This window comes from Sceloporus occidentalis, unplaced genomic scaffold (genome assembly GCF_023333645.1).
Source record: "Sceloporus occidentalis isolate IW3139 unplaced genomic scaffold, rSceOcc1.0.p SCAF_7, whole genome shotgun sequence".
Lineage (NCBI taxonomy): Eukaryota > Metazoa > Chordata > Lepidosauria > Squamata > Phrynosomatidae > Sceloporus > Sceloporus occidentalis.
The window spans coordinates 66,164,210-66,180,821 of NW_028316987.1; the positions used below are offsets into that span (position 1 = coordinate 66,164,210).

The 16,612-nt window shown below is 40.2% G+C and overlaps 1 protein-coding gene across 1 annotated transcript; it reads right to left on the reverse strand.

The window, feature by feature from the left end:
* Positions 1-342: 342 nt before the first annotated feature.
* On the reverse strand, positions 343-11,324 carry LOC149309866 (glycoprotein-N-acetylgalactosamine 3-beta-galactosyltransferase 1-like). Its single transcript, XM_089533188.1, is given in 5 exon segments — positions 343-5,174; positions 5,177-5,375; positions 6,372-7,039; positions 8,572-8,813; positions 11,045-11,324. Coding segments are annotated over 4 exon segments (1,113 nt in total). The 5' UTR covers positions 8,795-8,813; positions 11,045-11,324; the 3' UTR covers positions 343-5,151.
* Between the last annotated feature and the right edge of the window lie 5,288 nt (positions 11,325-16,612).

Here is a 16,612-nt window from a genome sequence, read left to right on the forward strand (position 1 = left end):
TCATATCAGATAGCAAGGATATTTTTCCAGTTTGTCCTTTATTTCCTCTTCATTCCTATTTAAAGGACAATAGGTTAAGTTCTTGGCATATCTGGTTAAATGATCTGAGGTAGCAGAAACTGACCTTGCAGAGTTACTGCATCACAATAAAGTAGCCCATCTAGGCTAGCTGAGATAATTGTTCAACAACTCTTTTAAATCCATCTTATGTAAGAAAATCTATACAGCAAGGCAAATATATAGAATTCATACATGTAAAATTGATATATCTGATATGTTCATCAATATATACTCACAGTACAATAAAAGCTACAAGGGAGACATTTTAAAAATTGTGGTAAGTTATTTTTATTGGTGCATTTCTCATTTAAATTAATTGCTAGAACCAGTAAAAGGCACTTCAAAGATGATACTGCAAAAACATTCATTTGTTGATCACATGAACTAACACGTTAACCACTATTTGCTGTGAAAAAAATGGGTCTTGTCATGTAAAAGTCATTTTTAACATTAACATGCCATTCAGCAGTTAATATGTCATTTCAAATGTGTTTCCAGGAAGATTTATATACAGTACTATGTTGTATATAATATACATTAAGGAAAATTGCTCTATGAAATGACAGTTCGCAACATTTTCTCTATTAGCAGAAGACCAAGATAAAGCTTAGAACCAGCTGAATATGGTATCCTTTTAAAGTATACATAAAAGCAACGATGGAGTCAATTTGTACTTTGTCCACAGTATAACCTCATATCAGCTTCATGATTCCACTCAAATCAGATGTCAAAGATACTAAAGAAAAGTACAATACAATATAAAAAATTTATACAGAATGTGGACAAGTTACTTTTCTGGATTACAACTTCCAGACTCTCCCAGCCAGCATGGCCAATAGTGCTGAAGGGATTCTGAGGGTTATAGAACAAAAAAAGTAACTTTCACAAGCTTCGCTAACAATGAAGTACTTTCAACACTGCTGATGGTATCAAATGTGTAAGAAACATTTTTAAGAGAAACCTTTTTTAAAAAGTGATTGAAAATTAAACAGGTTAGGTAATATTCACCAGAACTGGAATGTTTTGACATGCAAACTGGAGGCAAGCACATTACATATTATGCCAAAAAATACAAAAGCAAAACAGATCAAGATTAAAGTTCAGTACTGCAACTGATGCCAATCTACAAGGTAGAGCTTTTCGGTATAAACAATAACTGAAAGACATTTTGTGCCATCAGACAATAACAAGCTTTGGCATGATTAAAATGCTCAGAGTTTAAATTAAGCAATATAACCTGCACCACCTAGAACAAGGATGCAGTAAGAGATTATAAATAGTCTAGCTTCAGAACTTGGCAAATGCATTCTTTCCTGCATGTCTATACAGAACATAACACGAGAGATAGATGTTTAAATAAAGTGATGAAGATGTAGAGAACAATTTGAACCCTAACACAATATGTTTATCAGAAGACAGGTTGTAACCATTCAGAGTAAAGGCACCCCTGGTCAGAAAAGTGTGTAGTTGGTTCAGCTGTATTCTTTGAACTTTACACTAAAGAACGATGCCTGTACCATCATGCATACACAGCAGAGATTCACTACAGCCCTCACGCATGTGCGGATAGATATTCCTGAGCATTAAAGAACTTTCTGGGATGATGTGTTATGCAAAAGGCTCCTCCTGCTCAGGGATTCCAGTCATCTTGGGAAAGAAATCTTGTAGTCCTTTTTAAGCAGCTTGGGGAGAAGGCAGCAACAGCACAGAGCAGGGAACAGAAAAACTGGACCTTTCCCACATCACTGAGGCCTTCCACTGTGGTACTAAAAGGATCAGGTAACAAAGGAACTAGGAAGTTTCTGTTACTCAGAGTGGACACCATGAGTTGGAAGGACAAACAGTCTGAACTAATATAAGACAGTTTCCTATGTCCCTACAGTACTGGATGGCTCAGGTTAGGGGCTGAGAATCTAGAACCACAACATTATTGTTATACAGTGGGAAAATGCAAAAGGGCATCCTTTTCCCTTTACTTTATTCTTTGAAAATCCCTGTATAGGCTAAATCCTTCATCCCTGCTACCTCTACTTTCTACTTCCCACTCATTTCTCTCAGATGTCATTTTAAGTTTCCACCCATCTGGAATGGGAGAGGGGGATGTGTTTTATGTATATGTACATATACACTGATATATTAAATATACCTCTATATACCCAAACAGACCTGCAGGTATATAGAAGTCACTTATTTTGGGGTGACTCCATTTTGGTCTGGCAGACCTTAACCATTTGGACTCATGAGTGAATAACAACAGTTATTATCATTCTTGAAGCAAAAAATCCTTCCAACGGTTCAGTTTTCTCTCAGATTAGCAACAAACTTCACTAGAGCACCTGCAAATTGACACCAGGTGCTTTGAGGTAGATAGGCAAATAGATGAATGCCACTAAAGCCAAGAAGAGAGACTATTAATAGGCTGGAGAACAGGCTACTGGGCTTCCAGAGGTTTTTATAATGGAAATACCCTTCAATATTCTTGGGCTTTTACAGGAGAACCAGACAATACTCTTCAGTTTGTGACCATCCCACGATAACTCATCACTTCTTCCACATTCTTACTGTCAAAAACTGCTTGGGAGTACTCTACATTTGGTATTGGCAACAACTTGCTTAAACCTAATATATAAATAAGCAAAATAGCTTAATATTAATCTTGGCAGCACATCTGCCACAAGAACTGTTTGACAGGTCTGTTTATCACTTTTGCACTTCTTCCTCATAATTGATCTAAAAGTGAAGGAACAACTCAGAAACAGTTTAATTCTAGAGCAAAGAGTCTGCAGCATTCTGTTAATTCCAGTTTTCAGAACCCCTCCACAGGCCAAATTTATAAAATAAATAAGAGAATATCTAGTCTGTTCTTCTTGTGTGAGGCACACCCTGCTTTTTTACAATGAAATATTAAGTGTACTGCATTCATTATGAGCAATAGACAGTGTTATCACATGTTTTAATGTCAGAAAGGCAAAAGCACATGTGCAACTATAAAGTAAACAATTTTGGAAGACACTAGTTCTGGTCCAGTGTCCCCACTCATTTAAAAAACAAATTGCAATAAGTTTAGTATGCTTCACCAAGACTTTCAACTAGTACACACCATCAAGTACATAATCTCCATTTAAACATCAATATGATGAACTCAAGACAGAAAGCATGCCTTGATTGATCACTTTCAGCATGACAATTAAGTGAAAAAAGTCTGAATACCAAAATGAGAAACTACTAGGCCAAATCGGTACACAGCATATTGAGTGAGAGGGCAGAATTAATACCAGAAAATTGCACTGCGATTCATATTTAAGCACAAAGTATACAGCTCCTTCATGTGTTGGCAGGGGCTTTGTTTAAAGTTGGCCTAATAGGTAAGACAATCAAATACACAGGGAAATCATGGTTTAAATGAACCAGTGAATGTCACACAAGCAACAGGCACACTGTTCAAACTCATCAAAATAATTACAGGCATCTACCTCTAAACAAAAATTAAAGAACACCTGAAGTACTGGACAAGCAACACAGCCTCATTTTCCAGCTTAAGCAATAGCTATCTTGGTGCAAGTCCAGATTTTAAACAAAAACAACAAAAATGGCTTTTCAGTTGAATTGTAAGAGAGAGAGTAAATAGTACCAAACTAACATAAATATGTGGGCTATGACTGTCCTGCCACTACCTATATTATCACAGTAATTTATTTTCCAGAAGCAGCATGAGGAAGTTCATTTGAATACATTTTTAATTTGTTTGTCTAGTGCACATACAGGCAACCTGTGGCCTCTTAGCCACTTGTGGGCCTTGTCTACTCTTCAAGTGGACTGATTCCAAGCTACTGTTATCCACAGCCCATCAGCCATTTTTTCTAACAGTGCCAAGAGACAGCAATTTTGATCAGAATTGCTGGGGAAGGGCTATCCACTCCCCTGCAGTCCGAACTCAATGTAGCAGAGGCTGTTGTTTCTTAATAGATTACCGCACTACACTCTTATAGCCCTGCTATTCCACTTTAACTGCTCTAGCTGCCGCCTGCTGCATTCTGGGATTTGCAGTTTAAGGAGGGGCATTTAGAATTATCAGCTAGAGAGGTTTTAGGCCTCACTGAACTACAAACCTCAGAATGCAACAGGAGGCAGCCAGAGCAGTAAAAGTGGAATAGCAGCACTATAAGAGTGTAGTGCGGTAATGTGGTTAGTCAGGATCACTGGGTGATGGAAGGTGCCAAATCCCTCATATCTCACCAATTTCAGGGGGTGGGAAGGAATTGAAACTCCCACAATGAGTTGGATATGTAGCATGAGGTGGTGTAGTCCCACCAGCTGGAACCATATATAGCCCTAGCAGTCAAAAGATTATTCACTCCTCATCTTGTAAGACTGCACTCATTCCATTAATGAGTTCTCTGTATTCATCCACATTTCTGCTATCCTTCTGACAGTCTGAACTGTACTGATTTTCTTTGAAACAAGAAACTTATCTGTATAACATGCGAAACTCAAACTATTCATAATTTTACAAATGCTAAATGCAAATATAAATGCAAACTTTATACAGAAGGATTATTTCTTGAAAGATGACTGTGGGACAAGCTTTTCCTTAAACATATATTCACACTTGAATCTATTTTATGGAAAGACTTTCCTTAAAAACACATTCACACTTGAATTTCTTTTATATAAAGACTTTTCTTAAAAACACATTCACACTTGAATCTCTTTAGCAAAGTATCTGTCATCATCTAATTGTACCAGGCTTAGTAAACGGAAGGCATTCGCATGAGAAAAGGACTAAAATACTGCATGTTCACAGGTGAATCTGGATGACAGGGTTTCAATATATGGTTTGTGTGTATCTGAATTAATCAAAATTAAGGACCTATGATGCTTTATAGAAAACTTTATAAATTTGACCTTGCAGTCTCGTGGCATGTGAAATATCCTTCCCTTCAGATTAGAAAGGAATCCGTAGTAGGCAGCCACTTGAAGGAACACTTTTAAAATACAGATATACATGTTTAGCAAACCCATTTAGTTACTGTAAGCTAAATGTGTTCGTTCACCATCTCATAAGGCTTCTTCAGTGCACTAAGAAGTATTTTATTCAGAGGCTTTCAGAGGATTTCTTGTTCTGCTTTGGACTTTACGTCACCCTTTGCTGTTTCGCTTAAATTTTGCTTTCCTGAGTCCTTAGGAGAATCAGGATTGTACCTGAACTGGTAACCATAAGGACGGAGATGATAAATCAAATACTCCAAATGATACATAGTAGTGGCATCAACATAGTGGAACGAAACTGCCAGGTCAGAACAGCAGCCAGGACCCTACCAAGAAAAGAAAAAAATAGACCAAAACATGAGATATCTCACATCTTCAATCAATTTAAATGTTAGTAACATTAACTTAGGGTATTAAGTCGCAATGCAATATTTAAATAGCATGTGCTCCATTTTTTCTTTACAAAAACAGAAAAACAGAGTTTAGTTTTGAAAGACAGTTTCTTTCAAAAATCATCTCAAACCACAAGATGCTGTACAAGAACATGAAATTAAAGCACACTCGCACTTAGGGAGCAAGGAAAATACAATGTCAATCTTTCCTCCTGACTTTATTTGGCAACAGAAGCAGAACATTTTTAAGAAAAGAACCATAAAACATAGTGATTTATGCAGGAAATCTGGGGCCCGTTACAGACCGCCCAAAAGGGGCGGTCTTGGGCCGCTGCAGGTTGCAGCGCGGAGGAGTCGCAGCAGCCAAACCGCGCGACTCCTCCGCGCTGCAAAGGCAACCCGGAAGAGACGCTGCAAGTGCCAAAGTGCGCACTCGCAGCGTCACTTCTGGGCCACAACATGCAGACGCAGAGCGTCCGTTACGTCAAAATGGCGGCGGCCATGTAGAACGGCCGCCGCCATTTGTTACGGACTCTGTCCGTAACAGGGTAAGGGGCGTCTGGAAGAGACGCCCATTTTTCAAAATGGGACGTCCTAAGGACGTCCCTTATGGCGGTATGTAACAAGCCACAGTTATTTCCAATTGTGTGTTTCTGTGCATACACACACATGTGTACCGTGTGCATGCACATATGAAGGAGGGAGGGAGAGAGTTCTCAGGTAGGAAAAATCTCTGTCTGTAACCTTGGAAAGCATCTGTTAAGTGGACTGGAATGGACTAGATGGATCATAGGATAAAGACAGCTGTAAGTATTAACACATACAGAGTTAAAATGTTATTTTTCTAGTGGTCAGTTTAGCATATAAAATGTTATAATATCGACTACAATATCATAGCACCTCCACTTATAATAAAAAAATAAAACTTACCTCCACAGGAGGGTAATAGTTATAATTCCAGTACCAAAAATTTCTGGGTAGGTATCCTTTGATTAAATGATGCTCTGGCACAAATGGGTGAAAGGTTTCCTTGCCACTTGTATCCCTGGAATCTCCAGCTTCTACATTAATGCTCTCCATGCATTTGCCTAATGCCAAGTCTTCAATAGAGGAGCTATGAGTACATTTGTTATTTTTAAAAGCATCCACAAATCGCTTCAGAGCTTCCTTGCTCAGCACATAGCCTGCACCGCCACTCATATAGCCTTGTTTCACAAATGGCTTAAACCTTCTTCCAAAATAAATAGGTCTTTCAGAGCTGTATTTTGAAAGAAGCCATCTCAGATTGTCCAGTGCAACGTAAGTGTCATCATCTGCCTTCATGAACCAGTCTGCTTCATCAAGATAATGATCATGTACATACTGGAAAGCTTTAATGGTTTTCCAATACAACTGGTCTCTACCTTCTTTGGTTTCTAATCCCACTGTTGGGAAGTCTTTGTTTTCTTCAGAGCTCATAAATAGCATCTTGTTGCAATGCTGGGCCCACGTAGCTTTGACATGTTTAGCTTTTGTTTCCAGATTTTGAGGACCAGTCATCACCCAACAAAGGATTTTTACCTTCTGGTATAGTTCTTCAGCAATATATTTTTTTTCATCTGGAGAAGAAAGTCATAAAATGCCATCAGTACATGAAACCTTCAGACATGTGGTGTATGATCTATGTCTGAACACCACTGATCTCTCAATAATCTGAAAGCCTGATCTAGCAGCTTTCATGTTACAAGAAGATATACTGAACAACTACATCTGTCCCTAAATAAATTTACTGGCACGCTCAAAAAATCAAGAATCAGGGATGACTTTAGATCTTCCTAAGCTGACACTTCTTGATGTTGTGGACATGTCATGAGTAACTGAGCTAACCGAATAAGAATTTGTATCTGCTACATACAGTACATTCTGTGGAGCTCCAAAATGCAGACTCTGAAGCCTCCTGAAGCCCCCAGACCTTTCAATTTTTTCAGATTATTTTTGCCCCTCATGGTTGAAAAACCACTGCAAAACGCAGCAATTTTGCCCCCCTCCAAGCCCACAACAGCCGGGGGGGGGGGGGGAAGGGGAGGCTGAAAACTGGCCAAAACTGAGGCACCAGTATAGCTTGTAAGGGGCAGGGGGTGCACAGGTTGAAAATTGGCCCTCACCGCAGCTGCCCAATCCTGTAGTACATATTTTGAACATCTATTGTCTACATGTTATTATGTTCTAGTCCCTTCTATATAAAGTTTAATGAACTATATGGTTAAAGCATGCATGTTTTGTTTTTTTAATTTTAACTGCTAACTTGCATCAGATATCCCCATTCTTGTTAAACAGGTTTAGAAAGCCATTTCACATTGGTAGATCCTATTACAAGATTTTGAGTGCCAACACCGTGATGCAGAAAATGCCAGATTTTGAGATATGGGCTAAATCCAATGTAGTTCCCACTAAAGTAGACCCACTGAAATCTGTGGGTGTTATGTCACTGAAGACCAACCACGCCTATTCATTTACATGGGTCTGCTCAAGTTGGAACTAACCTACTATGAAGACGACTAGTATGGAACGAGACCAGCTCCCCCCCCCCCATGATTGATTGTAGTTAATGCTTTTATGCTTTTATGTTTTATGCTTTTATTTTAACTGTGGTTTTAATGCTGTAATTGTAATTTTAACCTTGTTGTGATCCCGCTTCGATCCATCGGGAGAGGTGGGAAGATAGAAATAAAAATTATTATTATTATTAAAGTAACGCTGGATTTAACCCTATGTATTTGGAATCCAGGTAAACCAACAGGCAGTTTCCAGGTTTAAAACTACTAACACAGACACACACTTAAGGCTGCGATAATAAACTCATTTACTAGGAAGTAATTCCTATTGCACTTAATGGGACTTTTGAATAGGCATGACTAGAATTGTGCAGCAATTATGCAATGTTCATTTCTTAAATGCCAAGTGAAACTCTCCCAAACTCTTTACTTGTGCATTAAAAATATTTAAATATTACAAAACAATTTAATGAAAACCATTTTCTCATATGCTCTCAAGATATGGGGAATTCAAATACAGTGCATATTAGTGGAAAACTGCAAGACTATATATGATCAAGAAAAATTAGACTGCTCCACAGAGAGAAATAACATACCTTGATGCTGCCCAACATCTGCATTGAAATTCATTTGTCCTTTCAGCTGATTTCTTTCCTCATCATTCAAGTGATGTCCATGAGGATCACTGTAAAGGATGTGAGGTTCAACCTGAATTTGTTCTTCCAATACTAAACTAAATAGCAGATAACATATGAAAAACCCAATAGCTGACCCAAAAGAAAAGGTCAGAAGATTCAACATGGATTTTGAAGTGGCCATTTCCTGAAGTGATTCTCTGCTGGGAAAGAAAAAAAAACCACATTATTTCATATGACGCTGAGGGAATATACTAGAACAATGCTGAATAAAGATAAGTAATCATATAAAAGCATTTATTTCTCCCCCCCCCCCTCTTTTTTTTGTTACACTTCCTTGTGAATATGTTACATAAGGCCCGAACAGACAGGGCAAAATAAAGCTGCTTCAGACCACTTTGGAAGTGTGCTGTTTAAATGACACATGTGTCCTAAGAGGTCAGTCCTAATGACTGAAGCGGAGCTTTGGTGCAGCTTCTGGCCTCTTAAAATGCATGTGTCATTTAAACAGCAGACTTTCAAAGTGACCCAAAGCAGCTTTATGATATTTTGGCCTGTCTATTCAGGCCCATAGTCAAGATTAAATTTTCCCCCATTTTGAACATATTTTTAAACTTTGATTAAATATAAATCTTGGTCATCCTATAAGAAACTTGAGAACATTAGTCTGGGATTTTAACACACACACACACACACACACTGCAACAGAGGTTTAGATAGTTTAAAATCCTCTAAGATATATACTGTATTTGTAAGTCTTGGAGTGGAAAGTGTGGACATATGAGTACAATAAGCAGGAAAATACCAAAATAAAGTGCTAGGATGAGCAGAAAGTCAGCTGAAGGTTTACAGCTAAAATGAATCTGAATTTGCCGATTTTCACTTCCTAGTTTAAAGAAACCCCAATGTTCATTTCTATATTGGAAGGAAAGGTTAAAATGTGTGTGTGGGGGGGGGGGGGGGATTTATTTCCAAATATTCAAAACTCAGGGTAGGGGGAGATGTTATCCGGAGTATTAAAGGCACTATTTAGACAGAATGCATCTTCAGAAATAATATATATATATTAAACAAAAACCCTGAAAGTAAAATCCCTTGAGAGGTTGAGATAAGGAGACTGCATGCCAGATGGTTAGACTCATTCAGGGAGGGCATGGCTGTAGAAGATTTAAGCAGAGCAGTGGAGGATGGGGGGCTTGGGAGATGTCTCATCCACAAGCAGTTAATAGCAACCAACAACAAAGCCCCTGTTCCATATAGGCATGTATAGATTTAAGGGACATTAGAGGCACAAAATCGCTTTTAGCAGCACATTCCAATATATCATTTATTCATTGCTGTTGTTAACAGCCCTCAAGTTGATCTCAACCGTGTGGATGAGACATCTCCAAGACTCCCTATCCTCCACTGCTTTCCTTAGTTCTTGCAGATCCATACCTATGGTCCCCTTAATGGAGTCCATCCATCTAGCGTGTGGTCTTCCTCTCTTTCTCTTTGCTTGCACATTTCCTAGCATTATGGTCTTTTCTAATGTGTCGGGTCTTCTCATGATGTGGCCGAACTATGACAGCCTCAGTTTAATCGTCTTGGCTCCCAGGGATCTCTCAGGCCTGATCTGTTCTAGGATAGATATATTTGTCCACGGTATCTTCAGCAGTCTTCTCCAACACCGAAATGCATTTATTTTCTTGTTATCTGATACCATACATACTCAACTATGAATCGAGGGCAGGTTTTGCAGCCAAAATTATGGATATTGTTACGACCCATGGATAAGTCAAGGGTAAAACCTAGAGGCATGTAAGGAAGGATTTAAAAACAGGAAGCAAAGGAAAACGCTGCCAAAGAATGCACAAAACTCCAGCCGGCTTAACTGTTTGTGTTCACCTGGATGGATGGATGGATGAGAGAACAGAGATGGGCCACTGCTTCCAGGGCTGGTGACACTGGTCCAAAACGCACTGCAGAAATAATCCAGTTTGAAACCGCATTAACTCCCACACCTAAACAAAAAAATCTAGACTCCAGGCATTGGATGCAATTAGCCAGCTATTTATTTATATAGGTATTTATATAGAGAAGGCTAAATGCCCCACAAAACTACAATTTCCAGGATCCCTTAGCATTGAGCCCAGGGGAGTTAAAGTGGTCTCAAAGGCTGCATCCACACTGGGGAGATAACCCGGTTTGGCAGCGCTTTAACTCTTTGTCTGCTTCTTTGCTATGGAATTCTGGGAGTTGGAGTTTGTTGTGGGGCCCAGAGCGGAGACTCCAACTCCCAGAATTCCATAGCAAAGAGCCAGGGTAGTTAAAGCGGGACCAAACCGGGTTATCTCTCCAGTGTGGACACAACCACAAACCCATATTAATAAACGAATGAGCCATCCCCACACAAAGAGCTCCCTTCCTTCCCCCGCTTTGAGCCTCTCCTTACCTCTCTCTCTGCCCGGGAGGATGAGGCTAAAGAGGGACGGAGGAGAAGGGCCCTCACTCAGGCGCCTCGGAGGAGCCTCTTCGGGGAGCAAGAGGGAGACTGCGGCCCTCCTCCTCTCCCAGCCATCCCCGGATTCCCCGGCCTCAGCCTAAACCGGGCCCAAGGCGACTACGACCGCCTCTCTCCCGGCCCCAGGAGGGGAAAGGGGAGGCCCGCCGCCGCCTCATTGTGGCGACCAGGGCCGGCCTCCTCCTTCCCTCTGCTGCGGCCTTTCCCAGCCCTCCTCCCCGCAGAAGAGAAGAGGCCGCCGGGGAGGAGGAGCAGGAGAGGGAGGCGGAGGCGGCGCTGTAGTTTCGCCTGGGGCTCAGGAGTGGTGGAAACTGGGAGTGAAGAGTCTGCTAGGCCTCTGGCAGGGATAGTGCTTTAGAAACGGGCTGCTAGGCCTCTGTTTGGGGGTAGCGGTTTAGACTGGGAATGGGTTGTGTAGTCCTCTTCGCAGAGCCAGGGTAGGATAGTGGTTTGAATTATAAATGGGTTGTGTAGTTCCCTTTGGAGAGACAGAATGGGGTAGTGCTTTGGATTGAAACTGGGTTATGTAGTCCTCTTTGGAGAGCCAGGATGGAGTAATGGTTTACACTGGGAATGGGTTGTGTAGCCCTGTTTGGAGAGACAGTACTGTGTAGTTCTTTGAGCTCTGGAAACCTGGGTTCAGCAACCCCTCTGCAGTGGAAACCGCCCAGGTGACTGACCTTGGGCAAGTCACACACTCTCAGCCTCAGAAGAAGGCCAATCCCCTCTGAACCAAGCTTGCCATGAAAACCCCATGATAAGGCCTCTATAAGTCGGGAATGAAGACACTCAGCAACAAAGTCCTGTCTGCTCTTGTTGTTGTGTGCCTTCTGGTGGTTTCTGACTTATGGTGACCCTAAGGCAACACTATCATGGTTTTGTTTTTGGCAAGATTTGTTCAGAGGAGGTTTGCCATTGCCTTCTCCTGAGGTTTGTCCAAAGTCACCCTGTGGATTTCATGGCAGCTGGGACATATGCCTATTTGAAGTCAGCATCCCTTGACTTAGGGAGAGAGAAGACATTGGAGAGCCCAGGACCCTGAAGGAAGGGATAACGGAGAGCTCCTTTAAGGGAAAGCTTGGGCCCAAAGGGTTTCATTTCCTCATGATTCAACAGAAGTTGTGTTTTTATTTCCAGACAGATAGCATAAGTGTGGCGGAGTCACACCCGAAGCCTCAATCAAACAGTCCTGCTGCCAGTCACCGCAATTAGACTGCCTCAGCCAGACTTTCATCGAGGTGAAGAGCTGCCAGGAAAAATAAATGTATTTTGCTTCTGCCTCAGGGGGACTGTCCTAAAGCTTCTGTGCACTTATTTAAAACCATCACCACCCAAAAGTGACTCTCTCTGTGTTTGTTTTGCGTGTGCCTTCAAGTCATTTCCGACTTATGGTGACCCTAAGGCAAACCTATCATGGGTTTTTTGTCTTCATCTGTGAGCCTCCAGATGTTTTTGGACTATATTTTTTCTCAGCTGCAATTGTTGCAATCCAACAATATCCATCATACATTGCATAAAAAGGTCCACCTCAACCCCCTAGGCTTACTGTCTAAAAATACGGCACAAAAGGAAAAAGTGATGGGAAGGAAAGAGGAAGAAAGCAAGTGGTCTTCCAGTTCTTGCCAAAGGGCTCTCTTCCCTGTGCTGGAATGAACAATGCTAGACTGTAATCCTTTATTACACTTTAGGATGTAATCATATACTCATGTTTTTTGGGAGTCAGCTACCAAAACTTAATGTACAGAATTGCACTGAAAGTTTGTTCTTTTGAAACAATATACAACTGTCAAACATTTCAATATACATTTTCAGTCATTTTCTGACTGGAATGACATTGGCATCACCTACATCCACTTCTAACATTCTTTTAGAAAAACATGCCATTCAGAAACAATTTCTGTATACCTAAGTAAGATTTGCCAGATAAACTAGCTTTTTGTTGTAACCTACCTGAGGAAATTACTGTGTGCATTAGTTTTGATTTACTTCATTAACAATACATAAAGGAAAAGTAAATATAGTATCTAAATGTGTGTTTGAGAGCCAGCATGGTGTAGTGGTTTGTGTATTGGACTGTGACTTGAGACCAGGATTCGATTCCCAACTCAACCATGGAAACCCACTGGGTGACTCTGGGCAAGTCACATGCTCTCAGCCTCAGGAGAAGGCCATAGCAAACCTCTGAACAAATCTTGCAAAGAAAACCCCATGATAGGTTTTGCTTTGGGGTTGCCTTAAGTTGGGAAAGACTTGAAGGCGCACAACAACATGACAAATATGTAGTGGCCAAACTCAAAACAAATCTATAAAAGTAGAGGGGGGGAATTATGATTATGTTTCCACACAGTGTATTAAGTTGCTGTTTTAAAGTCACAGGAGTTAAAAGCATTAAGGACAGAGGATGAATAATTAGATGGGTTTTGGAGAAACAAGTACTAGATTTTTAAAATATTGAATAATATATATTAAAAAAAAAAGGTACCAAAAAGAGGGAGCAGAAAGTCAGGAGACCATAAGAAAAGCAAAGAACCATTTCAGAACGGAAAGAAAGTTCCTCTGACTTCTCTATTGTTGTTTTTGCTGAGGGAGATTATATGTTGAAGCATCCAAATAAAATAAACAGATGCAAGAAAACCAAAAATTGGTCTTGCTGAGGTTTTTTAGCTATTTGGAGTTTATATGTCAGTTTCTCCTAAAAGATCTAATGTTCAGACCCTAGCTAGCTGGCACGATAACTGGGTCAGGAGTTTCCAACCATCTAGTTATTTCCATCCAGGCTACATAGAGATCAAGCTCTAATAAATTTATCATTGCCTCTGACAAATAGTTATAGCAGTAAAAATGGTTTGCAGTACTGTATTGCTTGAACTGTTCTGTGCACAAGAGTGCTAATAGGTGTGAAAAAGGAAACACGTGGGTAATCCAACCACATATAAACCAGAGATGCTCTTCCCACTGCCTTGCCAACACGAGGGCACAACGTCTTAATAAAGTTGATGCATATATTAGGGCAGAACAGCCAACAGCAAATTCTCACAAATATGTGAGAGGGTGTTCTACTGTGGATCTGGGTCAGAGACTTAACATTATTCCTAGGAGATTCTTGAGCCTATCATTTTGCCAGACTTTTATATCAACATACCAGTTTCATGGGCAGCTGTTATTGTACAGCTTCACAATTGGGCAGGTGGGGCTACTGCTGCCATCACACTCTTCCTGACTCCCCCTTAATCTCACCTCCCACACTTTTCATTTCATTTTATTTTTTACTCATGTTCTGTAAACTGCAGTATTTCAAAAGAAATACTCCCAAGCAAACCAGAGGACAGGGGGACAACTGGAGAGGAGGTCACCATGATGCCATATGAGTGTCAATTTTGCAGCTGCCAGAGCAGCGATGTTTCGCACTTGGGGCATCCTGGGATTGGGAGCTATTGATGGGTTATCCCATCAGTGAAAAAGGATACCCTACACACTTGACATACATGGCAGCTACAGATCAGAGGTAACATTGTGTGATAAGTATTGCAAAGAGCATTATTTTATTACTAGCATTGCAGTTTAAAAACCACATGTAACAATCTCCAAAGACTAGGGCACAATGTGGTTTGACACCGCTTTAACTGTCATGGCCCCATCCTATGGAATTCTGGAATTTGTAGTTTGTTGTGGCACCAGAGCTCTCTGACAGAAGGCTGAATATTTCACAAAACTACAAATCCCAAATTTCCATCGCATTGAGCCATGGAAGTTAAAAGCAGTGTCAAATGTCATTAATTCTGCAGTGTAGATGCAGCATAGGATTCTACTGTATTTGGTTTTATGTTAGTTGGTTCAAAAGTACCCATTAAGCTGTTTGGTGCTATGTTTACAGCTGCTATATTTTTACATGCCAATTGTATTTGCCATTAAGACCTGAGGGAGAGACAGATGTCCAACAGATACAGTTCCCCCATTACTATATTTCCATGCTGGGAAGAACATCAGCTGTTGTATTTCTCGCCATTAGGCAGCATTCAAAAGGCAAAGCAACAGTGTCTCAGGTTGCAGTTGTAATATTTATTTAATTAATTAAAATATAACATGGAAGCCAACCTGATTGAAATCAGTGACCAGGATGAAGGATTTAAGAAAGCTGGAATAATCCAGTGAGCTGTGAAATTCACTACGTAAATACATAGGAGGAAATAACTGCATGCTTATGATAAAATGAACTGGTATTTGGTAATGTGTTTGACTTCACATGTTTAAATAACCTTTGGTGTCACTTTTAAAAACAACTTTCCAGTTATTTTAGATCCTGTTTGTCCTTCTGGCTAATAAGGAGGAACCATTGTTACTCAACATTAATGACTGTGCTGGATAGGAAGAGCTAATGTTTTGCCGCTTCCGGGAGTACAAGGCGGAAGTGTATATGAGGCAGAAATGAGTTGGCCAGTGTTATACAATGTTGATCTTGCATTCATTTACCCAGGAAATAAATCCATTGCAATGACAAGCTTACATTTCAAAACCTTTATTTATCTTTCCAAATGCCCGTGCTAGGACTTGTGTGTGTGCCTGAAGGTTATCTCCATTGTTGCTTCTGGCAAATATATTTCGTATCTTGTGAATACTTAACACTGCGTGTGCTTACTTGGCTGCTGTAGTTCTGATGCCAACATACTTTTTCGAGATCCTTATCAACATGCAGCACAATGTAGGGATGGTAAATGATCAAAGCCCAGGTTTCTCAAGACGAAACCCAGCCTGATGACAGTCTTTGCAGTTTGCGACTTATTCGGCACAAAATTTGCACATGCTTTTTTGTGTGCAGAAATTTTGTGCGGTGTTTTTCTGCACAAAAGATGCAGCTTCCTTTGTGGAAAATGCTGTTTTCTGAGCAAAAATACCATGTGTGAATTTTACATAGAGCAAGTCCTCAACTAATGCATTTTCTGTTTCCTGTGTCAAAGGAATAGGCTCAAGGCTCTCCTAGGATATAAAACTGCTATTCTGTGTGCAGAAAAAGCTATTTTCTGCACAGAAAATTGTGTTTTCTGTGCAAAAATCTATGTATGAATTTTGTGCAGAATAACTGCAGTTCCTGAAGAGTTTCTCATAGTGGCCCAAAAATTGCTAAAATTATTCTTTCCTTCCTTTGAACACTGAAGAAATGCATGCCTGGAACAATGTTCCAGAGCAATTTCCAAAGGTGTATCTGTGTTATTCTATTGCAGCAAAAGCAACAAAGAATCTTGTAACACCCTAAATGCTAACAAATTTTATTTGACATAAGATTTTTTAGTCTACAAAAGGTGCCATCACATTATTTGGATTAAATCCAACGTTGGAACAGTAGATTTCTCAGTCTAGCTAGTAATAAAGTTGAACCTAGTCCTTAATTGTTGGATGCAGCTCTTGGTTGTTTTCACCAGTAGAGCTCCTATATCCCCATTACCATGACCTCTGTTTCAGTGACCTGTCGTATCATGTTTGATCTCCTGCAGCTCAGGCTTG